The sequence below is a fragment of the Oratosquilla oratoria genome, chromosome 21 (genome assembly GCF_046742065.1).
Source record: "Oratosquilla oratoria isolate Oo_2021 chromosome 21, ASM4674206v1, whole genome shotgun sequence".
NCBI classification, from domain to species: domain Eukaryota; kingdom Metazoa; phylum Arthropoda; class Malacostraca; order Stomatopoda; family Squillidae; genus Oratosquilla; species Oratosquilla oratoria.
Window position 1 is genome coordinate 3,834,777 of NC_134797.1, and position 19,518 is coordinate 3,854,294.

At 40.3% G+C, this 19,518-nt stretch overlaps 1 protein-coding gene across 13 annotated transcripts in view; it reads left to right on the forward strand.

Annotated features, from left to right (window-relative positions):
* The window catches only part of LOC143036683 (fatty-acid amide hydrolase 2), a 128,716-nt gene that overhangs the window by 25,291 nt on the left and 83,907 nt on the right, over positions 1-19,518 (forward strand). For all 13 annotated transcript variants that reach the window (XR_012967392.1, XM_076204258.1, XM_076204261.1 and 10 more), the window contains one exon: positions 8,749-8,879. Coding sequence is in view for 12 of the 13 variants with exons in the window: in XM_076204258.1 (XP_076060373.1) it covers positions 8,749-8,879 (131 nt within the window). In the remaining variant the exon portion in view is untranslated. The remainder of the gene's footprint in view (positions 1-8,748; positions 8,880-19,518) is intronic.

Below are 19,518 nucleotides of genomic sequence, written 5' to 3' on the forward strand. Positions count from 1 at the left end.
GTTGTCTGCAAAGAAACTCATGTAACATTTCACATCATCATCCATGTCATTAACATTAATAGCAAACATTATTGGAGCCAATACAGATCCTTGCGGTACTCCACTGATCACCTCTTTCCAATCTGAATATTTTTCTCAGAGCACTACACTCATCTTTCTACCAATCAGGAAGTTCTCCATCCATTGTAGTAGGTTCCCTTGTATCCCTCCTATATGTTCCAGTTTATTTAATAATTTTTTGTGTGGTACTTTGTCAAAAGCTTTTTGTAAGTCCAGGAAGGCACAATCAGCCCATCCATTCCTTTCTTGCACTATGCCTATTAATCTTGAGTAGAAACATATTAAGTTTGTGGTGCGTGATCTTCCTTGTCTGAACCCAAATTGTCTTGGGTTTTATATTGTTGTCTTCCAGGTGTTTTACCCATCTATTCTTGATGATTTTCTCACTAATTTTGGCTATAGTGCTTGTTAGTGAGACTGGCCTACAGTTGTTCTTTCTTGTTTCCTCCTTTATATATTGGTACAATGTTAGCATCTTTCCAGTCTTTAGGTATTTTTCCTTCTTTGAGTGAGCAATTTTTCTTTGCATTCTTTTAGAATCCAATTTGCAATTCCATCCGGGCCATGTGATTTCCCGACGTCAAGGTTTGATAGGTGTTCTAATATTTCTTTTTTTGTTATTGTTATCTGAGAGGATTAGGAGAGGAACAGAAGGAGTAATTGGTGAGGAACAGTGTGGATTTAGGACGGGTAGAGGTTGTGTAGATCAGATCTTTGTGGTAAGACAGATATGTGAGAAAGCTATAGGAAAGGGGAAGGATGTTTTTTGGGCTTTTATGGATCTGGAAAAGGCTTATGATAGGGTAGACAGAAAGGCACTGTGGGAGGTTATGCAGATTTATGGGATAGGAGGAAAGCTTTTGGGAGCTGTCAAGAGTTTTTATGAGAGTAGTAGAGCATGTGTTAGGATTAGAAATGGAGAGAGTGAGTGGTTTGAAGTAAAGGTGGGACTTCGTCAAGGATGCGTTATGTCGCCCTGGCTGTTCAACTTATACATGGATGGGGTGGTGCGAGAGGTGAATGCTAGGGTAGTGAGTCAGGGATTGGAGATGGTTAAAGAAAATGGAGAAAAGTGGGAGGTGAGCCAGCTGTTGTTTGCGGACGACACTGCGCTTGTGGCAGGGTCAGAGGAGGGATTGAGGAAGCTGGTGGCAGAGTTTGGGAGAGTATGTGATAGAAGAAAGCTAAAGATAAATGTGGGTAAAAGTAAGGTGATGAGATGTACAAGGGGTGAAAGTGGCAGTAGACTGGAAGTGAACATAAAGGGAGAGCGACTGGAGGAAGTGGATAGTTTTAGATACTTGGGTGCAAGTGTAGCAGGAAAAGGTGGAGTGAAGGTGGAGGTAGAATGTAGATTGAGAGAAGCGAGTAAATGCCTTGGTGGTTTAAAGAGTGTAATGAGGAATAGACATTTGGGAATGGATGCGAAGAGGAGACTGTATGAAGGAGTGATTGTGCCAACAGCACTGTATGGGGCAGAAACGTGGAACATAAGAGAAGAAGAGAGAAGGAGTTTGAATGTGTTTGAGATGAGGTGTCTGAGAAGTATGGTGGGGGTTACTAGGCTGGATAGAGTGAGAAATGAGGAGGTGAGGAGGAGAACAGGGGTGAAAAAGAATTTGGGAGATAGGGTTGATGAAAGAATATTAGGATGGTTTGGACACATGGAAAGAATGAGTGAAGAAAGACTAGTAAATGAGGTATGGAAGGCAGATGTGGAGGGATTGAACATGAGGGGACGTCCTAGGATGAGGTGGATGGATGGGGTGAATGGGGCTTTGGGGAAGAGGGGAATGTCTGTTGAGGAAGGAAGGGAGAGGACGGAAGACAGAGGTGAGTGGAGAATGGTTGTATATGGATGATGTTGTGACTGCATGAGGAGAAATGGGCGGGGGGGTGGGGTAGTATGTGTGAGTAAATTTTGACGCAGCCCGAAGGGATTTCTCCCCGTCCTCGCCTTATATGCAAAGGGGGACGGAGAGGGGGGGTCGCCGATTAAATGAAGCGGCCTTGCTGTGGATGTACTGTGTCTTGCGACACTGCTTCTGACCCAGGGCGGTGGGCAGGGTGCAGGGATGACCCGTCATCCAGGAGGTGCTCAGATGAGAGGAAGGGTGGGAGGGGTGTGGAGTGTATTTGGGGATGTAATGGGTGGGAGTGTTTTTGTGCCTTTCCCTTTTTGGCTACCTCCCTTGGAAGGGGGAAAAAGCCTTGGTATATGTATGTATGTATGTTATCTTGCTCATGGGGGGAGATCGCCTTTCATTACCTTCGTCCCAATATTGTGCTTTCTCTCTAGTGAAGACAGATTTGAAGTGATTATTCATGACTTCGGCCATTTCTAATTCTTCTGTGTATTCTATATTCCCTTGGTGTAGTTTCACCATCTCTTGCTTGTTTTTAAGTTTGCCATTCATGTATCGATAGAATAGTTTGGGTTGCTCTTTGCATTTATCTATAATATCATTTTCATGGTTCCTTTTTTCCTCTCTTCTCACTTTAACATACTCATTTCTATATTTTATATAAACTTGTCATTTTCCAGGTTTTTTATCTTTTCTCCACCTTTTCCAAGCTCTGTCCCTTCTGTCTTTTGCCTCACTGCATATTTTGTTGAACCAGCATTTAATGTACACTCTCGCTTCTGTCTTGGCACATGCCTATTTACCCCTTCATTGTAACTATCCATCAAAATATTCCATTTCTCTTCCACCTTTGTCTCTTCCATGTAAAATTTTTCCCAGTTTGCATTCTGGAAGAATTTCTTTAGTTGTTGTTGTTGTCGTTCCCTAGACTGTCTGTCCAAGCAGTCCCATCTCCCCATTTCTTTAGTTGCAAAGTCCGTTTTGTTGTACATCAATCTTCCTTTCCTATGCTTTTCATTTCTCTCCATGTATATTTCTTCCTTTAGTTCAGTTTCAATGAGTATATGGTCACTCTTTCCGATTGGTGTCTTGTATTGGATCTTATCCACAATTTCAGGTTTTCTTGTAAATATTAAATCTATAGTTTCGATGGCTCCTCATTATTTCTGTATCTGGTGATTTCACTGACCCACTGAGTTATTGTGTTTTCCATGGTCATATCCAGTAGTACATTACCCCACAGGTCATCTCCTCCTTGCACTGTCATGTTTTCCCAACAAATTTCTTTGCAATTGAAGTCTCCCATAATTACCAGATTACCCCTGCCCATTAGTATCTCGTTTAATGATTGCCTTGTATCTTCTAGCATTTTGGTATGCTTGTTCTCTTTTCAAGCATTCATTTTTGGGGACACATAAGTCACTACAAACTTTCTACTTTTCATGTTCTTGTCTTGACTTTTATCACGATCAGCTCTACATTACCTTTGCCTTCCGCAATTTTTGTCACATTCAAGTTTTTCTTGGCCAAGAACATAATTCCTCCTCCCTGTTTCTTGTCTCTGTTTTTAATCCAGTAATTGTATAGTCTATGTCCAACATCGATGGATGGTATTTTGCCCCTTAGTTTAGTCTCCACAATTCCCATTATGTCTGGTTTTTCTTCTAGCAGGTAATCATTAAGTTCATTCAGTCCTGAAATTAATCTGTCGATGTTAGGGCTACTTTCAATTTTCTTCTTTCTCCATTTTTTTCTGTCTGGTTCGCCCATTCTGATGTACCATTTCCTCAGTCTCATGTTGATAACTCTCCAATGGAATTCCTTGCATTCTGTCTCTGTTCTCTTTGTGTTTTTTTCCTTTGCTTCATCTCTTAGTGTCTTTTTATTTTCTAATTCCTCAATACAAACAGGATAAGGATGGGATTAGGAGTCCTACTACCTGTAGCCCCAAAATGGGACATTCCTAAAAAAAAGAAGAAAAGGCATAAGAGGGTCTAGGAGTTTTCCAACCACTACCCTACGGTTTGGGTCTTTTAATGTGCATGGATGTGGTACAGATGAGAGTAAAAAGGAAGAGATAGGCAGTATGTTTGTGAGAAGAGAGATGGATGTGCTGGCTTTGAGTGAAACTAAAATGAAAGGAAAGGGCAACTGTGAGTTTGGGAGTGTAGCTGGGAGGTACTCAGGAGTGAAGAGGGGATGAGGGAGAGAAGGGGTGGCTATACTAGTAAGTGAAGAGATAAGTAAGCGGGATGTGGAGTGGAAGGAGGTTTCATCAAGGTTGATGTGGATGAAGGTGAAGCTAGGAAGGGAGATGTGGGCTTTTGTAAGTGTGTATGGACCTGGTAGTGAGAAGAGCGCAGAGGAAAGGGAGGCTTTTTGGGTAGATATAAATGAGTGCATAGAGGGAACAGGGAGAAATGTTAATGTAGTTGTATTGGGAGACCTTAATGCTAGGGTAGGAAATGAACCAATAGAGGGAGTGATTGGGAAGTATAGAGTTATAGGTAAAAATCGTGGCAGAGAAATGATGGTGGAGATGTGTCTTGAAAGAGAGTTGATGATAGCAAATACAGTGTTTAGGAAGAAAATCAAGCATAAGTACACATGGGAGAGGGTGGTGGATGGAAGGGTGGCAGATAGAGCATTAATGGACTATATAGTGGTGACCAGGAGTATGGTAGGAAAAGTTAAGGATGTACATGTTCTAAGGGGAGAGAGTGGGGGAATATCAGATCATTTTCTGGTGTAAGGTAAAATGAGAGTGGAGAATAGGTGGAGAAAGAGGAAAAGGGCAGAAGGTAGGGAGGTACTTAGAGTGAACTGCTTAAATGAGGAAAAAAAGGAGAGCGAGTATAAAAAGAAGCTGAAAGAGGAGTGGGAGGGAGTAAAGGATAGGGTAGAACTAGGAGTGGAGGAGGAATGGGGATGGTTCAAGGAGGGAGTCATAAGGTGTGCAAAGATGGTGTGTGGAACAAGGAGGGCGGGAGGAAATAGAAGGAAGGGTAGTGAGTAGTGGGATGAGGAAGCAAAGAAATGTGTAGAAGAGAAGAAGCAGGCATTCACAGATTGGCTGCAAATTAAGATGAGGGAATCGTATGAGAGGTACAAAGTAAAGAGAAGGGAAGTCAAGCATAAGATAAAGGAAGCAAAGAGGAGAGCAGATGTGAAATGGGGTAAGAGTACAACAGAAAATTTTGAAAGCAATAAAAATATGTTTTAGAAAGAAATTAGAAGAAAAAAAGGAGGCGAATCAAGTAGAGAAGAAAAGGTAAAAGGTGCAGATGGAGAGATGATAATGGAAGAGAAGGCAGTGAGAGGAAGGTGGGCAGATTATTGTTGGGAGTTGCTAAATGTGAAGGAGGATAGGGAGGGAAAGGTTGTTGCAATGGGAATCGCTACGAAAATGAGAGTAATGAGTGAGGAAAATGAAGGAGAAATAGGTAAGGATGAAGTGAAAGCAGCTGTTAAGATAATGACAGCAGGTAAGGCACCTGGTCTGGATGGATGCCATGCAGAATGTCTGAAGAAAGGAGGTACAGTTATGGTGGACTGGCTGGTGAGGTTATTTAATGTTTGTTTAAGAGAGGGTAGAGTGTGTTTAAGAGAGGGTAGAGTGCCGGAGGACTGGAGGAGTGCCTGTATAGTTCCGCTTCACAAGGATAAAGGGGACAAGTGTGAGTGTAGTAGTTTCAGAGGGATCAGCTTGTTGAGTGTAGTTGGGAAGGCTTATGGGAGGGTCTTGATTGAGAGGATTAGGAGAGGAACAGAGGGAGTAATTGGTGAGGAACAGTGTGGGTTTAGGACAGGTAGGGGTTGTGTAGGATCAGATTTTTGTGGTAAGACAGATATGTGAGAAAGCTATAGGAAAAGGTAAGGATGTTTTTTGGGCTTTTGTTGATCTGGAAAAGGCTTATGACAGGGTAGACAGGAAGGCACTGTGGGAGGTATTGCAGATATATGGGATACGAGGAAAGCTGTTAAGAGCAGCCAAGAGTTTTTACAAGAGTAGTAGAACTTGTGTTAGGATTAGAAATGGAGAGAGTGAGTGATTTGAGGTAAAGGTGGGACTTCATCAGGGATGTGTTATGTCGCCCTGACTGTTCAATCTCTACATGGATGGGGTGGTGCGAAAGGTGAATGCAAGGGTAGTGGGTCAGGGGCTGGAGATGATTAAAGAAAATAGAGAAAAGTGGGAGGTGAGCCAGTTGTTGTTTGCTGACGACACTGCACTTGTAGCAGGATCAGAGGAGGGATTGAGGAAGTTAGTGACAGAGTTTGAGAAGGTGTGTGAAAGAAGGAAGCTAAAGATAAATGTGGGTAAAAGTAAGGTGATGAGATGTACAAGGGGAGAGAGTGACAGCAGGCTGGAAGTGAGCATTAAGGGTGAAAGACTGGAGGAAGTGGATAGTTTTAGATACTTGGGTTTGAATGTGGCAGGAAAGGGAGGATTGGGGGTGGAGGTAGAATGTAGGCTGAGAGAAGTGAGTAAATGCCTTGGTGGATTGAAAAGTGTAATGCGAAATAGACATCTGGGAATGGACGCTAAGAGGAGGTTATATGAAGGAGTGGTTGTGCCAACAGCATTGTACGGGGCAGAAGCATGGAACATAAGAGAGGAAGAGAGAAGGAGTTTGAGATGAAATATCTGAGAAGTATGATAGGGATTACTAGGCTAGATAGCGTGAGAAATGAGGAGGTGAGGAGGAGAACAGGGGTGGAAAGGGAACTGGGAGATAGGGTTGATGAAAGAGTATTAGGATGGTTTGGACACATGGAAAGAATGAGTGAAAAAAGATTAGTAAAAGAAGTGTGGAAGGTAGAGGTGGAAGGAGTGAATATGAGGGGGCATCCTTGGATGAGATGGATGGATGGGGGTGAAAGGGGCATTACAAAAGAGAGGAATGTCTGTAGAGGAAGGATGGGAGAGGATGGAAGATAGGGGTGAATGGAGAAGGGTTGTATATAGATGATGCTGTGATGCATGAGGGGGAGTGGGTGGGGGATGGGTGGTGAGGAAGTATGTATAAGAAAAGATTTGACGCAGCCCGAAGGGAGTTCTGTCCGTCTTCTCCTTTTCTGCATGAGAGGAGGGAGAGGTGGGGGTCGCTGAATTTATGAAGCGGCCTTGCTGAGGATGTGCTGTGTCTTGCGATACTACTTCTGACCCAGGGCAGTGGACAGGATGCAGGGATGACCCATCATCCAGGAGGTGCCAAGATAAGAGGGAGGGAAAAAGGTGGAGGGGTGTGGAAACTATAGGAATGGGTGGGAGTGGTTTCTATGCCTTTTTCTTTTTGGCTACCCCCCATGTAAGGGGGAAAAAGCCTTTGGTATATGTATGTATGGAAAAGGCTTATGATAGGGTAGACAGGAAGGCATTGTGGGAGGTATTGCAGATATATGGGATAGAAGGAATGCTGTTAAGAACTGTCGAAAGTAGTAGAGCAAGTGTTAGGATTAGAAATGGAAAGAATGAGTAATTTGAGGTAAAGGTGGGACTTCAGGGATGTGTTATGGCACCCTGGCTGTTCAATTTATACATGGATGGGGTGGTGTGAGAGGTAAATGCAAGGGTGGTGGGTCAGGGATTGGAGATGGTTAAAGAAAATGAAGAAAAGTGGGAGATAAGCCAGCTGTTGTTTGCAGACAACACTGCACTTGTAGCAGGATCAAAGGAGGGATTGAGGAAGTGATAGTATGGGAAAGTGTGTGAAAGAAGGAAGTTCAAGATAAATGTGGGTAAAAGTAAGGTGATGAGATGTACAAGGGGTGATAGTAACAGCAGACTGGAAGTGATTATTAAGGGAGAGAGACTAGAGGAAGTGGATAGTTTTAGATACTTGGGTGCGAATGTGGCAGGAAAGGGAGGAGTGGAGGTGGAGGTAGAATATAGATTGAGAGAAGCAAGTAATTGCCTTTGTGGATTAAAAAAAGTAATGAGAAATAGACATTTGGGAATGGATGCTAAGAGGAGATTATATGAAGGAGTGATTGTGATGACAGCACTGTATGGGGCAGAAACTTGGACATAAGAGAGGAAGAGAGAAGGAGTTTGAATGTATTTGAGATGAGGTGTCTGAGAAGTATGATAGGGATTACTAGGCTAGATAGAGTGAGAAATGAGGTGAGGAGGAGAATGGGGGTGGAAAGGGAGCTGGGATATAGGGTGGATGAAAGAGTATTGGGATGGACACTTGGAAAGAATGAGTGAAGAAAGACTAGTAGAAAAGGTGTGGAAGGCAGATGTGGAAGGAGTGAACATGAGGGGGCAACCTAGGAGATGGATGGATGGGTTAAAAGGGGGTTTGGGGGAGAGGGGAATGTCTGTTGAGGAAGGATGGGAAAGGACGGAAGACAGATATGAATGGAGAATGGTCGTATGTGGATGATGTAATCCATGAGGTGGAATGGGTGGGGGGTGGGGGGAGAGGGAGTATGTGTGAGAAAATTTTTATGCAGCCTAAAGGGATTTCTCCCCATCTACTTTCCTGCATGAGGAGATGGAGAGGGGGGTCGCCGATTTAATGAAGTTGCCTTGCTGTGGATGTGCTGTGTTTGTATTTGTGGTTTTGCAATTTACAAAGGATTGTTTCATGTAACACCCTCTATTTATAAGGGGCACCTGTATATCTGCCTCCATTGTAAAAGGGAAAAGCCCTTTGTATATAGATAGATAGACCTGTATAGCTGCATTTAGATAACTATTTTGTGCATGTTTAATCTTGAAATTTCAGAAATTTATTTATCAAAGTGTCTGTAATCCCAGTGCTATGACAAGTATTTTTTTTTTTCTGAAAAATTCTTTTTTCATATTCAACAGTTGACAAGTGAAGAGGTTGTCCGTTCTTTCATTGAACGGATTAAAGAGATCAACCCTATTCTCAACTGCGTTGTTGATGAACGTTTTGAAGAAGCTCTGAAAGAAGCCAAGGAAGTAGATAAAGGAATAAGGTATGGCGGAGTAATATTTTGTTTGGAATTTTCCACTGAAATTTCTACATATCGTAATATGTGAAAATGTATATTATTTTGATTGAAGTTTATAATGGAAGGCTGATAACAATATGAAAATGTAATTTATTTGAGTCATACTAAAAATACATGTACTGCTATTGATTCTGTGGAGACCGTTGATGTACTTGTAGTGGTCCCGTGAAATGGATCTCAGAGAGTCATTTCCTTGTTGATTATCTCTTAATTCCATCTGCCCCATCATCTTCACCTGGAGATGCAGTCCTGAGGGCCAACTATTGGTTTCTGGACCAGGCTCAAAATCGCTTTCAACTATTTTTCCACCACCTTTTCACATAGGGAAAGCTGGTCATCGGTGACCATTCCCCTTCTTCCTTTCCTAATAATTGGTGACTTGGAAATGGACCCATAGTAATACATCCTCACGTTCAGATTGTTGGGAATCAAACCAATGCCCTCACGGGTTTCCTGCCAGTGAGATGTGCTGAACACCTGTATGGATGGAAAACATGATCATCCAAAGAACTGATGAACTCCTAATGAATTCCATCTAGCCCTATTTGGTGTGCATAGCATCCTTGCAGAGTGGGGATACAGAGCTGGTGTTTGAGCAATACCTCATTGCTGTGGTTGTGCTGAGATAACCCATTAGGATTAGTAATGCATGTCTTTGGTTCCTGATTCAGGCCAGGATAGGTGGTCCCTCTTGGCAAATTGGCCGAGCAACCTGATTTGAATCCTTGAATTAAGCGCATCTTGAGGAAAGCAGCTAACACCTGAGATGACATCCTATGGTCTGCAGACTTCCTCTATATATACTCTCCATATCCCCTGGGACAATTTTCCTCCAGTTCTGGTGTGAACATAAACTGGGAGTCAGTTGTCTTAGCATTTGGTATAGTGTACATTTCATTATGTTGAATTTTTCATGTGGGATTTCTTTGTTTAATGTACAAGGCTTTCCCTTTTTTTATGATGTTAGATGGTAGTTCCTTCCTCAGAATCCTTTCTTGTTAGGTGGTGACATAGAGGCCATTTCTTCATTGTAAAGGGGTGACCAAGGCAAAGTACACAACACATTATAGTACACAGTTAAGACCAATGATATATGGTAGTTATTATCAGAGGGTATGCCACCATAGTTAACCTATTACTCAGGCATAAGTATTAATAAGGAATATACAAACTTTAGTATATTTATATTTGGACCAAAGGGATATCTCATCTTCTCTATTTAACTCATGAGTAAATGAGGAAGGAGGGTTTTTATGTAAATGAAATAATGGGGATAAACTAGCTTTGGTTCTTGGGCCCTGCTGTGGAGGTGCTGTATCTTGCTGCATTGCTTCTGGCCCTGATAATGGGCAAGGAGCAAGGATGGCCCCTCATTCAGAAAGAGCTAAAATAAAAAGGAAAACAAATGGGTTTGGGGTGGGTAGAGGTTGAATGTATATCTTGACTGGCTACCTCACTTACGAGGAGGGAAAATAATTTTGTTATATAGATGATATGTTAAATGATATGAATTGCAAATGATGTGAGTTATTATGAACAAATCAACTTTTGATTTTCTATAATATGTATATGTTTAGAAATATGAGGTAAATTTTGTCATGCATAAATTTAGAAATAAAAGAACCAGGCAAATTTACTTAAATCACTTGTACATTATCTTATTCTTCCCTGAGATGTAAAATGTTCTGTGATCTTATTTTTGTAATAAACAAGATAACATTGATAAGTAGTGGCAAATTAAATGTACAAATACAAGAACATCATAAATTTTGGAAAGCACATCAATGTATAACATTCCAGGGTAAACTGTTCCCACCAATTACCAGACACAACAACTCTGTTAAGTCTGCTTTCCCTGACTTCATTGTTGTCTCTGAATGTGTATTATTAAATTTGAAAATGAATTACCAGATGTTATTATAATACCATAAGAACAGAATTATTGTAAAAATAATTAGTGTTATCAGATTTCCTACTAATTTAGAATGTATGACTTCTTGCCATGGAAACAAATACCAAATGTGTATTTACCTAGCTGTATTATATGGAAAGGGGAGCTATGCTTGTAGTGACCTATCTTTGTATCTCTCAGCATCTAGTTTGTTCTTAAATTCTTGTACGAGGGAGCTTCAAAAAGTTTGCGGAAAAAATCCATAACTAAAAATTATATGGAAGGAATTTTATTTTATCGCACCTGGACATTCTTGTACCAATGTGTTATAACAAGTTCAAACATGAACACATAAATGCAGGTAATAACGCATTACCACAGCTGGAATTCAGACACCATATAAGCAACATGGAATCCACCAAAATCGAAGCCAGGACCAACATTAAATTCATGGTGAAAGTTGGTTGTGAGAATAGGCAAATCATTGGTGCTCTGAAACAAGTTTATGGTGACAATGCCCCAAAGAAATCAACAACATACAAATGGATAAATCGGTTCAGAAGTGGAAGAAATGAAATTGAAGATGAGCCCCACAGTGGCAGGCCATCAATGGCAGTTTGTGAGGAAAACATTGATGCTGTCTGTGATATGATTGAAAAGAATAGACGAATAACTATTGAATCAGTAGCTGACACGCTCAACATCTCCGTCATCCGGTAAGAGAGTTTGGGGCTAAGCAAGCTTTTCACTCGATGGGTCTCTAGGTTGTTGCGCCCAGATCAGCAATAAACAAGGGCAGATCTTTCAATGGAAATTTTGAACAAGTGAGATGAAGACTTAAGCTTTTCTGCAGAGAATTGTGACAGAAGATGAAACATGGCCTTACCAATACGATACCGAGGACAAAATTCAATCAAAGTGGCTGTCCTAGGGTGGAAGTGGACCAATCAAAGCAAAATCTGAGCATTCAAGAGGAAAGGTCATGGCCACTGTCTTCTGGGATGTAGAGGAGATTTTGCTGATTGACTCCCTTGAGAACAAGAAAACAATTACATCTGCTTATTATGAATGCATTTTGAGAAAACTGTCCAAAATGTCTCGGAAAAACATCCTGGAAACCTGCATTAATGTGTCCCCTTCACCATGACAATGCACGTGCTCATGGTGCTCGGCAGACGAGCTGTGCTACATGAATTTCACTGGGAAATCATCCGACATCCCCCTTACAGTCGCGATTTTGCCCCATTCAACTTCTTTTTGGTTCCAAGCTTAGAAAAATAATTGAAAGATACCAATTTTCCATCATTTGAAGATGTAAAAAGAGCTGCTTTGACATGGTTCAGATCACATGATCCTCAGTTCTACTCAGACAGACTTAACCACTTCACTACGGGACTTAAATCTCGCGGGCAGCAGCCAATGCCAGCCGTATGATGTGTCGTAATAATACTTGCATCATAAAATATAGTCACGGCTTATATCGATCGTTCTCTCTTTCACCCGTGAATTTTGAAAACCACAGAGAATGGGATTAAGAGCAGATTAGGGAGAATGTAAAAACACAGGGGCGACTACAATAAATATAATCAAGATGCCGATATGGCAGCGTCGCGAATCCACTTGCTCCTCATGACGCCTACGTGTGCGGCACCGTATGGAAGGGGTCAAAGGGTGGTATTAACGTTTGTAGAGGTGTATTGACTTTAATGGAACTTATGTTAAAAAATAAACATCATAAATGAAGCAATTTTTTCATACACCTTTTTCCACAAACTTTTTGAAGCCCCCTTGTATGGTGTGTATTTATGTAGTTGTATTATACGGGAAGGGGAGCTATGCTTGTAGTGACCTGTCTTTGTATCTCTCAGCATCTAGTTTGTTCTTCAATTTGTGTATGGTTTTTGCACACACTATTGTTTCATCCAATTTGTTCCAGACATCCACCACTATGTTTGGAAAACTATTTTTTTTTCCAGATCTCTTCTATAACTGTCCTTTTTGAGTTTCTTTTCATGTCCTCTTGTTTTTCTTCTATCCTACTTTAATAAGTCTTCTCTGTCAAGGACTTCCATGCCTTTCATGATTCTGTAAATGGCCAATAGATATCCTCTTTCTCTTCTTTTTTCCAGGGTTGGTAGTTCTAGTTTAGACAATCTTTGTTCATATGTCAATTTTGAAAGTATTGGGGCCATCTTTGTTGTTGCTCATGGGATTCTTTTCAATTTCTTTATATTCTTTTTTGTACTAGGTGTCCATAGTGTTGCAGCATACTCCAGTCTTGGTCTTATTAGTGTGACTAATATTTTTTTACAATTCGTCCAAGTAATTAAAAGCCACCTTAATTGATCTTAGTAAATCGTAGGTTTCTTCAATTATTTTGGTTATATGCCTATCTGGTGGCATGTCTTTGTTAATAATTACTCCTAGGTCCTTTTTGGAACTAACTTTCTTTACTTCCTTTGTACTGATTTTATATTGTCCTGATATTCTTTTTTTACTTTTTCCAAAATCTGTTGTCTACATTTCTTGATGTTGAAGTTTACTTCTCACTTTTGGCTTCATTCCCAAACTTTGTCCACCTCTCACTGTAGTGATTCACAATATTTGTCTATACTTACTTTAGTAGTTTTGCGTCATTTGCCGAGAAGTTCATATAACATTCTACACTTTCATCCATGTCATTTATATATATAGCAAACATTATTGGAGCTAAGTGGGACTCCACTTATCATTTCTTCATAATTTTTCTTCCATGCAAGAAACCTATTTAAATAATTTTCCCTGTACACCTCCTGTTGTTTTGAGTTTTCTTAATAGTTTACTGTGTGGTATTTTATTAAACGCCTTTTGTAAATCCAGGAAAGAAAAATCTGCCCATCCATCCCTTTCTTGCATTATATCTATTATCCTTGTCTAAAACCAAATTGTAAAGGACAAAAGGTAGGGAGGTGCTTAGAATGAACTGCTTGAATGGGAGGTAAAATTAAACGAAAGGCCTGTAGATCAGATGTGGGAAATATTTCAAAATACGCTCACTAAGATGATTCAAACTTACATTCCTTTTAAGGACAGACGTCCCCCAAATCAGGCTCGCCCAAAGTGGCTCGACAAAGAAACTGAAAAAAGTATTGCTAAAAAGAGAGGCTTATAAGAAATATAAGTACTCGGGTGCATCTAATGACTATGAAACTTATGTATCAATACAGAGAGATTTAAAAAAGACAATAAGAAAAAGAAAACAACAATACGAAATGAACATCGCTGATAAATCCAAAGAGAATCCCAAAGAATTCTATAGTTACATTAGAGATAAAAAGGTTGTTAGGAATCACATTGGTCCACTATTATCTGCTGACGGTCAACTTGAATATTCAAATGAAGGAATGTGTAATATCTTAAACAATTATTTTAGCTCGGTATTCGTAAACGAAACACTTCAAAGTGAATTCCAAACTGAAACCTGTGAAAAGTCTAGGGTAAACTTACTCACTACGGTAAATATAACAAAAGAAAAAATTAAAAGGTGTATAGACAAACTCAAAGTTAATAAAACACCAGGGCCTGACGGTTGGCATCCAAGAATCTTAAAGGAAATTAAAAATGAGATTGTTGTTCCATTAGAAATTATTTTCAAGAAATCCATCATATCTGGAGATGTCCCAAGAGAATGGAAGCTAGCTAACGTTACTCCCATATTCAAAAAAGGTGACAAAAAGAAACCAAATAACTATAGGCCTATAAGTTTGACTTCAATCGTAGGAAAAATAATGGAAACTATCATCAGAGATGCTATCGAACATCATTTAGAAAGTAACTGTTTGATAAATGATAGCCAGCATGGTTTCAGACGGAAACGTTCTTGCGTGGCTAACTTACTCGAATTCTACAACACAGTTATCTCGAATTATGACAAAAGAAACAATATAGATTTAATATATCTAGACTTTGCAAAAGCTTTTGATACCGTCCCACACGAAAGACTACTTACTAAACTAGCTTTGCATGGAATAAGTGGTAGCCTATTAGGTTGGACTAGTAATTGGTTGAATGGTCGAAAACAGAGAGTTGTTTTAAATGGAAAAACTTCTGGATGGAAAAGTGTTGCAAGTGGAGTTCCTCAGGGTTCCGTTCTTGGGCCACTTCTATTCATAGTATATATAAATGATATAGACCATGGACTAAAATCTACTGTTTCCAAATTTGCTGATGATACAAAACTGTGCGGAGTGGCAAATGATCACTCAAACCAATTAGATATTCAAGAAGATTTAGATAAATTACAGCAATGGTCTGAAAAGTGGCTAATGAAATTTAACACAAGTAAATGCAAGGTAATGCGCATAGGTAAAAATAACAGTAAGTACGATTACAAGTTATTTGGAAATTCGTTAACAAAAGTGGATAGTGAAAAAGATCTCGGCGTAATTATCAGTAACGACCTCAAATCATCCAAGCAATGTATTTCAGCCTCTGAGAAAGCAAATAAGATTCTGTGACTGATTGCGCGATCTTTTGATTTCAAAAGTCCATCACTCATTAACAAGCTATATAAATCGTTAGTTCGTCCACATTTGGAATATGCTGTTTCCGTATGGTCACCGAATCTCATTAAAGACATTGACAGACTGGAAAAAGTACAACGGCGAGCCACAAAACTGATTCCAAATATCAAAAATAAATCATACGAAAATCGACTAAAGCACATGAATCTGTTTTCCCTAAAAAAGCGTAGACTCAGAGGTGACTTGATACAGGTCTTTAAGATTTTAAAGGGAATTGACAACATCAAAAGTGACCAAATTTTCACATTGAATGAGAATCAGACAAGAAACAATGGTCTCAAACTGTCCGGAAATAGATTCAATTTGGAAGTAGGTAGAAACAACTTTGCCAACCGTGTAGTTAATGAATGGAATAAACTTCCTGCACAGATAGTCCAATGTAGTTCAGTTCGAAGCTTTAAGAATCATTTAGATAAACACCTAAGTAAGATGCTGTAATGATTATAATTTATCTTATATTATTTTTGTTTTGTTATCATTTGTCTGTCTGATTTTCATTTATCATTAGTTATATGTCAATTTATTATTTACTATTTACCTGTTTGTTTATTATTTTAACTATACCTATGCATTTATTTATGTATTTTATTTGTTATTGACATTATTATAATTTTTATTTATTATTTTATTATTAATATGATTTTTTTTTTTTTTTTTTTTTTTTTTTTTTTCATCCGACCTAGATATGGATCAAAAGGTCTCCTGTCGGCATGCTTCGCCTTTGTAATCCTTTGTAAAAAGGAGAAGGAGTACAAGAAGAAGCTGAGAGAGGATTGGGAGAAAGTGAAGGATAGTGTAGAACTCGGAGTGCAGGAGGAATGGGGATGGTTTAAGAAGGGATTCACAAGGTATTCAAAGATGGTGTGTGGAACAAGGATGATGTGAGGAAATAGAAGGAAGTGTAGGGAGTGCTGGGATGAGGAAGCAAAGAAGGTTGTAGAAGAGAAGAAACGAGCTTTCACAGATTGGTTACAAAACAGGATAAGCGAAACATATGAGAGGTACAAAAAAAAAAAAAAAGAGGAGAGAAGTAAAGCATAAGATAAAGAAGGCAAAGAGGAGAGCGGATGTGAAGTGGGGTAAAAGTATGACAGAACATTTTGAAGGTAATAAAAAGATGTTTTGGAAAGAAATTAAGAGAGGAAGAGGAGGGGAATTTAGTAGAGAAGAAAGGGTAAAAGGTGCAGATGGAGAGATGATAATGAAACGGAAGGCAGTAAGCGGAAGATGGGCAGAGTATTTTAGGCCTAAATGTGAAGGAGGATAGGTAGGGAAAGGTAGTTGCAGTGGGAAGTGCAAAGAAAATGAGAGTGATGAGTGTGGAAAATGGAGGAGAAATAGGGAAAGATGAAGTGAAGGGATTTGTTATGATGATGAGAGAAGGTAAAGCACTTGGTCTGGATGGATGTCATGCAGAATGTCTGAAAAAAGGAGGTACAGTGGTGGTGGACTGGCTGGTGAGGTTATTTAATGTTTAAGAGAGGGTAGAGTGCCGGAGGACAGGAGGAGTGCCTGTATAGTTCCACTTTACAAGGGAAAAGGGGACAAGTGTGAGTGTAATAGTTTCAGAGGGATTAGCTTGTTAAGTATAGTTGGGAAGGCTTATGGGATGGTCTTGATTGAGAGGATTAGGAGAGGAACAGAGTTAGTAATTGGTAAGGAACAGTGTGGATTTAGGACAGGTAGAGGTTGCTTAAATCAGATTTTTGTGGTAAGACAGATGTGAGAAAGCTATAGGAAAAGGTAAGGATGTTTTTTGGGCTTTTATGGATCTGGAAAAGGCTTATGACAGGGTAGACAGGAAGGCACTGTGTGAGGTATTGCAGATATATGGGATAGGAGGAAAGCTTCTAGGAACTGTCAAGATTTTTTATGAGAGTAGTTGAGCTATTAAAGAGGTATGGAAGGCAGATGTGGAGGGAGTGAACATGAAGGAACGTCCTAGGATGAGATGATGGATGGGGTGAAGGGGGCTTTGGGGAAGAGGGGAATGTCTGTTGAGGAAGGACGGGAGAGGACAGAAGATGGGTGAATGGAGAATGATTGTATATGGATGATGTGGTGATGCATGAGGTGGAATGGATGGGGGGTGAGGTAGTATGTATGAGCAAAATTTGACGCAGCCCGAAGGGATTTCTCCCTGTTTTCTCCTTTTATACAGGGGGGACGGAGAGGGTGGGGGGGTCGCCGATTTAATGAAGCGGCCTTGCTGTGGATGTGCTGTGCCTTGCGACATTGCCTCTGATGCAGGGCGGTGGACAATGTGCAGGGATGACCTGTCATCCAGGAGGTGCTAAGATATGAGGGAGAGTGGAGTGTATTTAGGGATGGAATGGGTGGGAATGATTTTATGCCTTTTCCTTTTTGGCTGCCTCCCTTGTAAGGGGGAAAAAGCTTTGGTAAATGTATGTACAGTGGCCGCGAAAAGTTTGGGCGCAAAATTATAGGCTCCCCAACTTTCAGCTAAACTCAAAACATGCGAAAAATACAACTTTCCGCCCAAACTTTTCGTTATTTTTCAATGCTAGCGTTTGTACCCGTATTTAGCCGAGACAATACGCACTACTTAGCAACTCTGTTTAGGCGCACTCGATGTCACGTGGAGTCAGTTTCTAAACATCTCTCACGGGGAGTAGTCTTTTTTTTGCAGTGGTCTCTGTTTTTGTGCCTTGATATCTCCGTAATGGGAAGTGGTAAAGAGCTGGGAAGAGACACAGTTGTTACAATCATAACCCTCTATAAGGAGGGTTATAAGTGTAAAGATATTGCTACTCGTGTGGGAATTGGAGTGCGTCAAGTGCAAAAGTAGACCAAGAAATTTCGAGACGGAGGAAGTAACATCATTCCTACTCCAAAGCATCGCTCTGGTCGGCCAAGGAAGATATCAAATCGTACTTCTACGGTTATTAGGAGGCAGTTAGATAAAGATCCAATGCTCACAGCTCGAAAACTGAAAGAAAATAACCCTGCACTGCTGCATGATGTGTCTGTAAGATGTATTTCTGATCATTTAGCCAAAGATTTACAATACCGTAGTTGCTGTGCTAAAGTTCTTCCCCTCCAGAGTGCAAAAAACATACGTGATCGCATAGCATTTTGCAAGAAATATAAAGACTGGTCCTTAGAAGACTGGGAACGAGTATTGTGGAGTGATGAGTCAACGTTTGTGGTGTCGTCGGGCTGCAGGTCGAAGCGTGTGAGGCGCCCCAGGTGGTCTGACCCTAATGACCCTCGCTATACAGCTAAAGTGGTGAAACATGCTGCAGGTGTTATGGTGTGGGGATGCTTTGCATTTGGTGGAGTTGGCAATTTAGTGTTTCTTGCACAAAATGAGAGTGTAAATCAGCACACTTATTTCGAGTTATTGTGTGATAACCTGCCTGAAAGTTTTGAAAAGTGCAATGCTAGTTGGTTTATGCAGGACGGAGCTCCTGCTCACACAGCTCGGTCTGTTACCCAATGGTTAGAAGACTGTGGTGTTGATTACTTCAAAAAATGGCCTGGAAATTCTCCAGACCTAAATCCCATTGAGCACGTATGGCATATAATTAAAAAACAGCTAAGCTAAAAACAGAAATACAGGATATTTGGGATAATATTATTCCTCAACACGTACAAAACTTGGCAAGATGCATCCCGACATGTTTGGAGAAGGTCATAAAGCTTAAAGGAAAATCGCTTGGTAAATAAGGTATGTAATAAGCCATTTATAGGTCTTTAAATGATTATTTAAATGTCACAAGTGTTTACATTTGTTACGTGCCCAAACTTTTCGCGGCCACTGCAGTAGAGCATTTGTCAGGATTAGAAATAGAGTGAGTGGTTTGAGGTAAAGGTAGGACTTCATTAGGGATGTGTTATGGCACCCTGGCTGTTCAATTTATACATGGATGGGGTGGTGCGAGAGGTAAATGCAAGGGTGGTGGGTCAGGGATTGGAGATGTTTAAAGAAAATGGAGAAAAGTGGGAGATAAACCAGCTGTTGTTTGCGGACAACACTGCGCTTGTAGCAGGATCAAAGGAGGGATTGAGGAAGTTAGTGACAGAGTTTGGGAAAGTGTGTGAAAGAGGGAAGTTGAAGATAAATGTGGGTAAAAGTAGGGTGATGAGATGTACAAGTGGAGAAAGTGGCAGCAGACTGGAAGTGAGT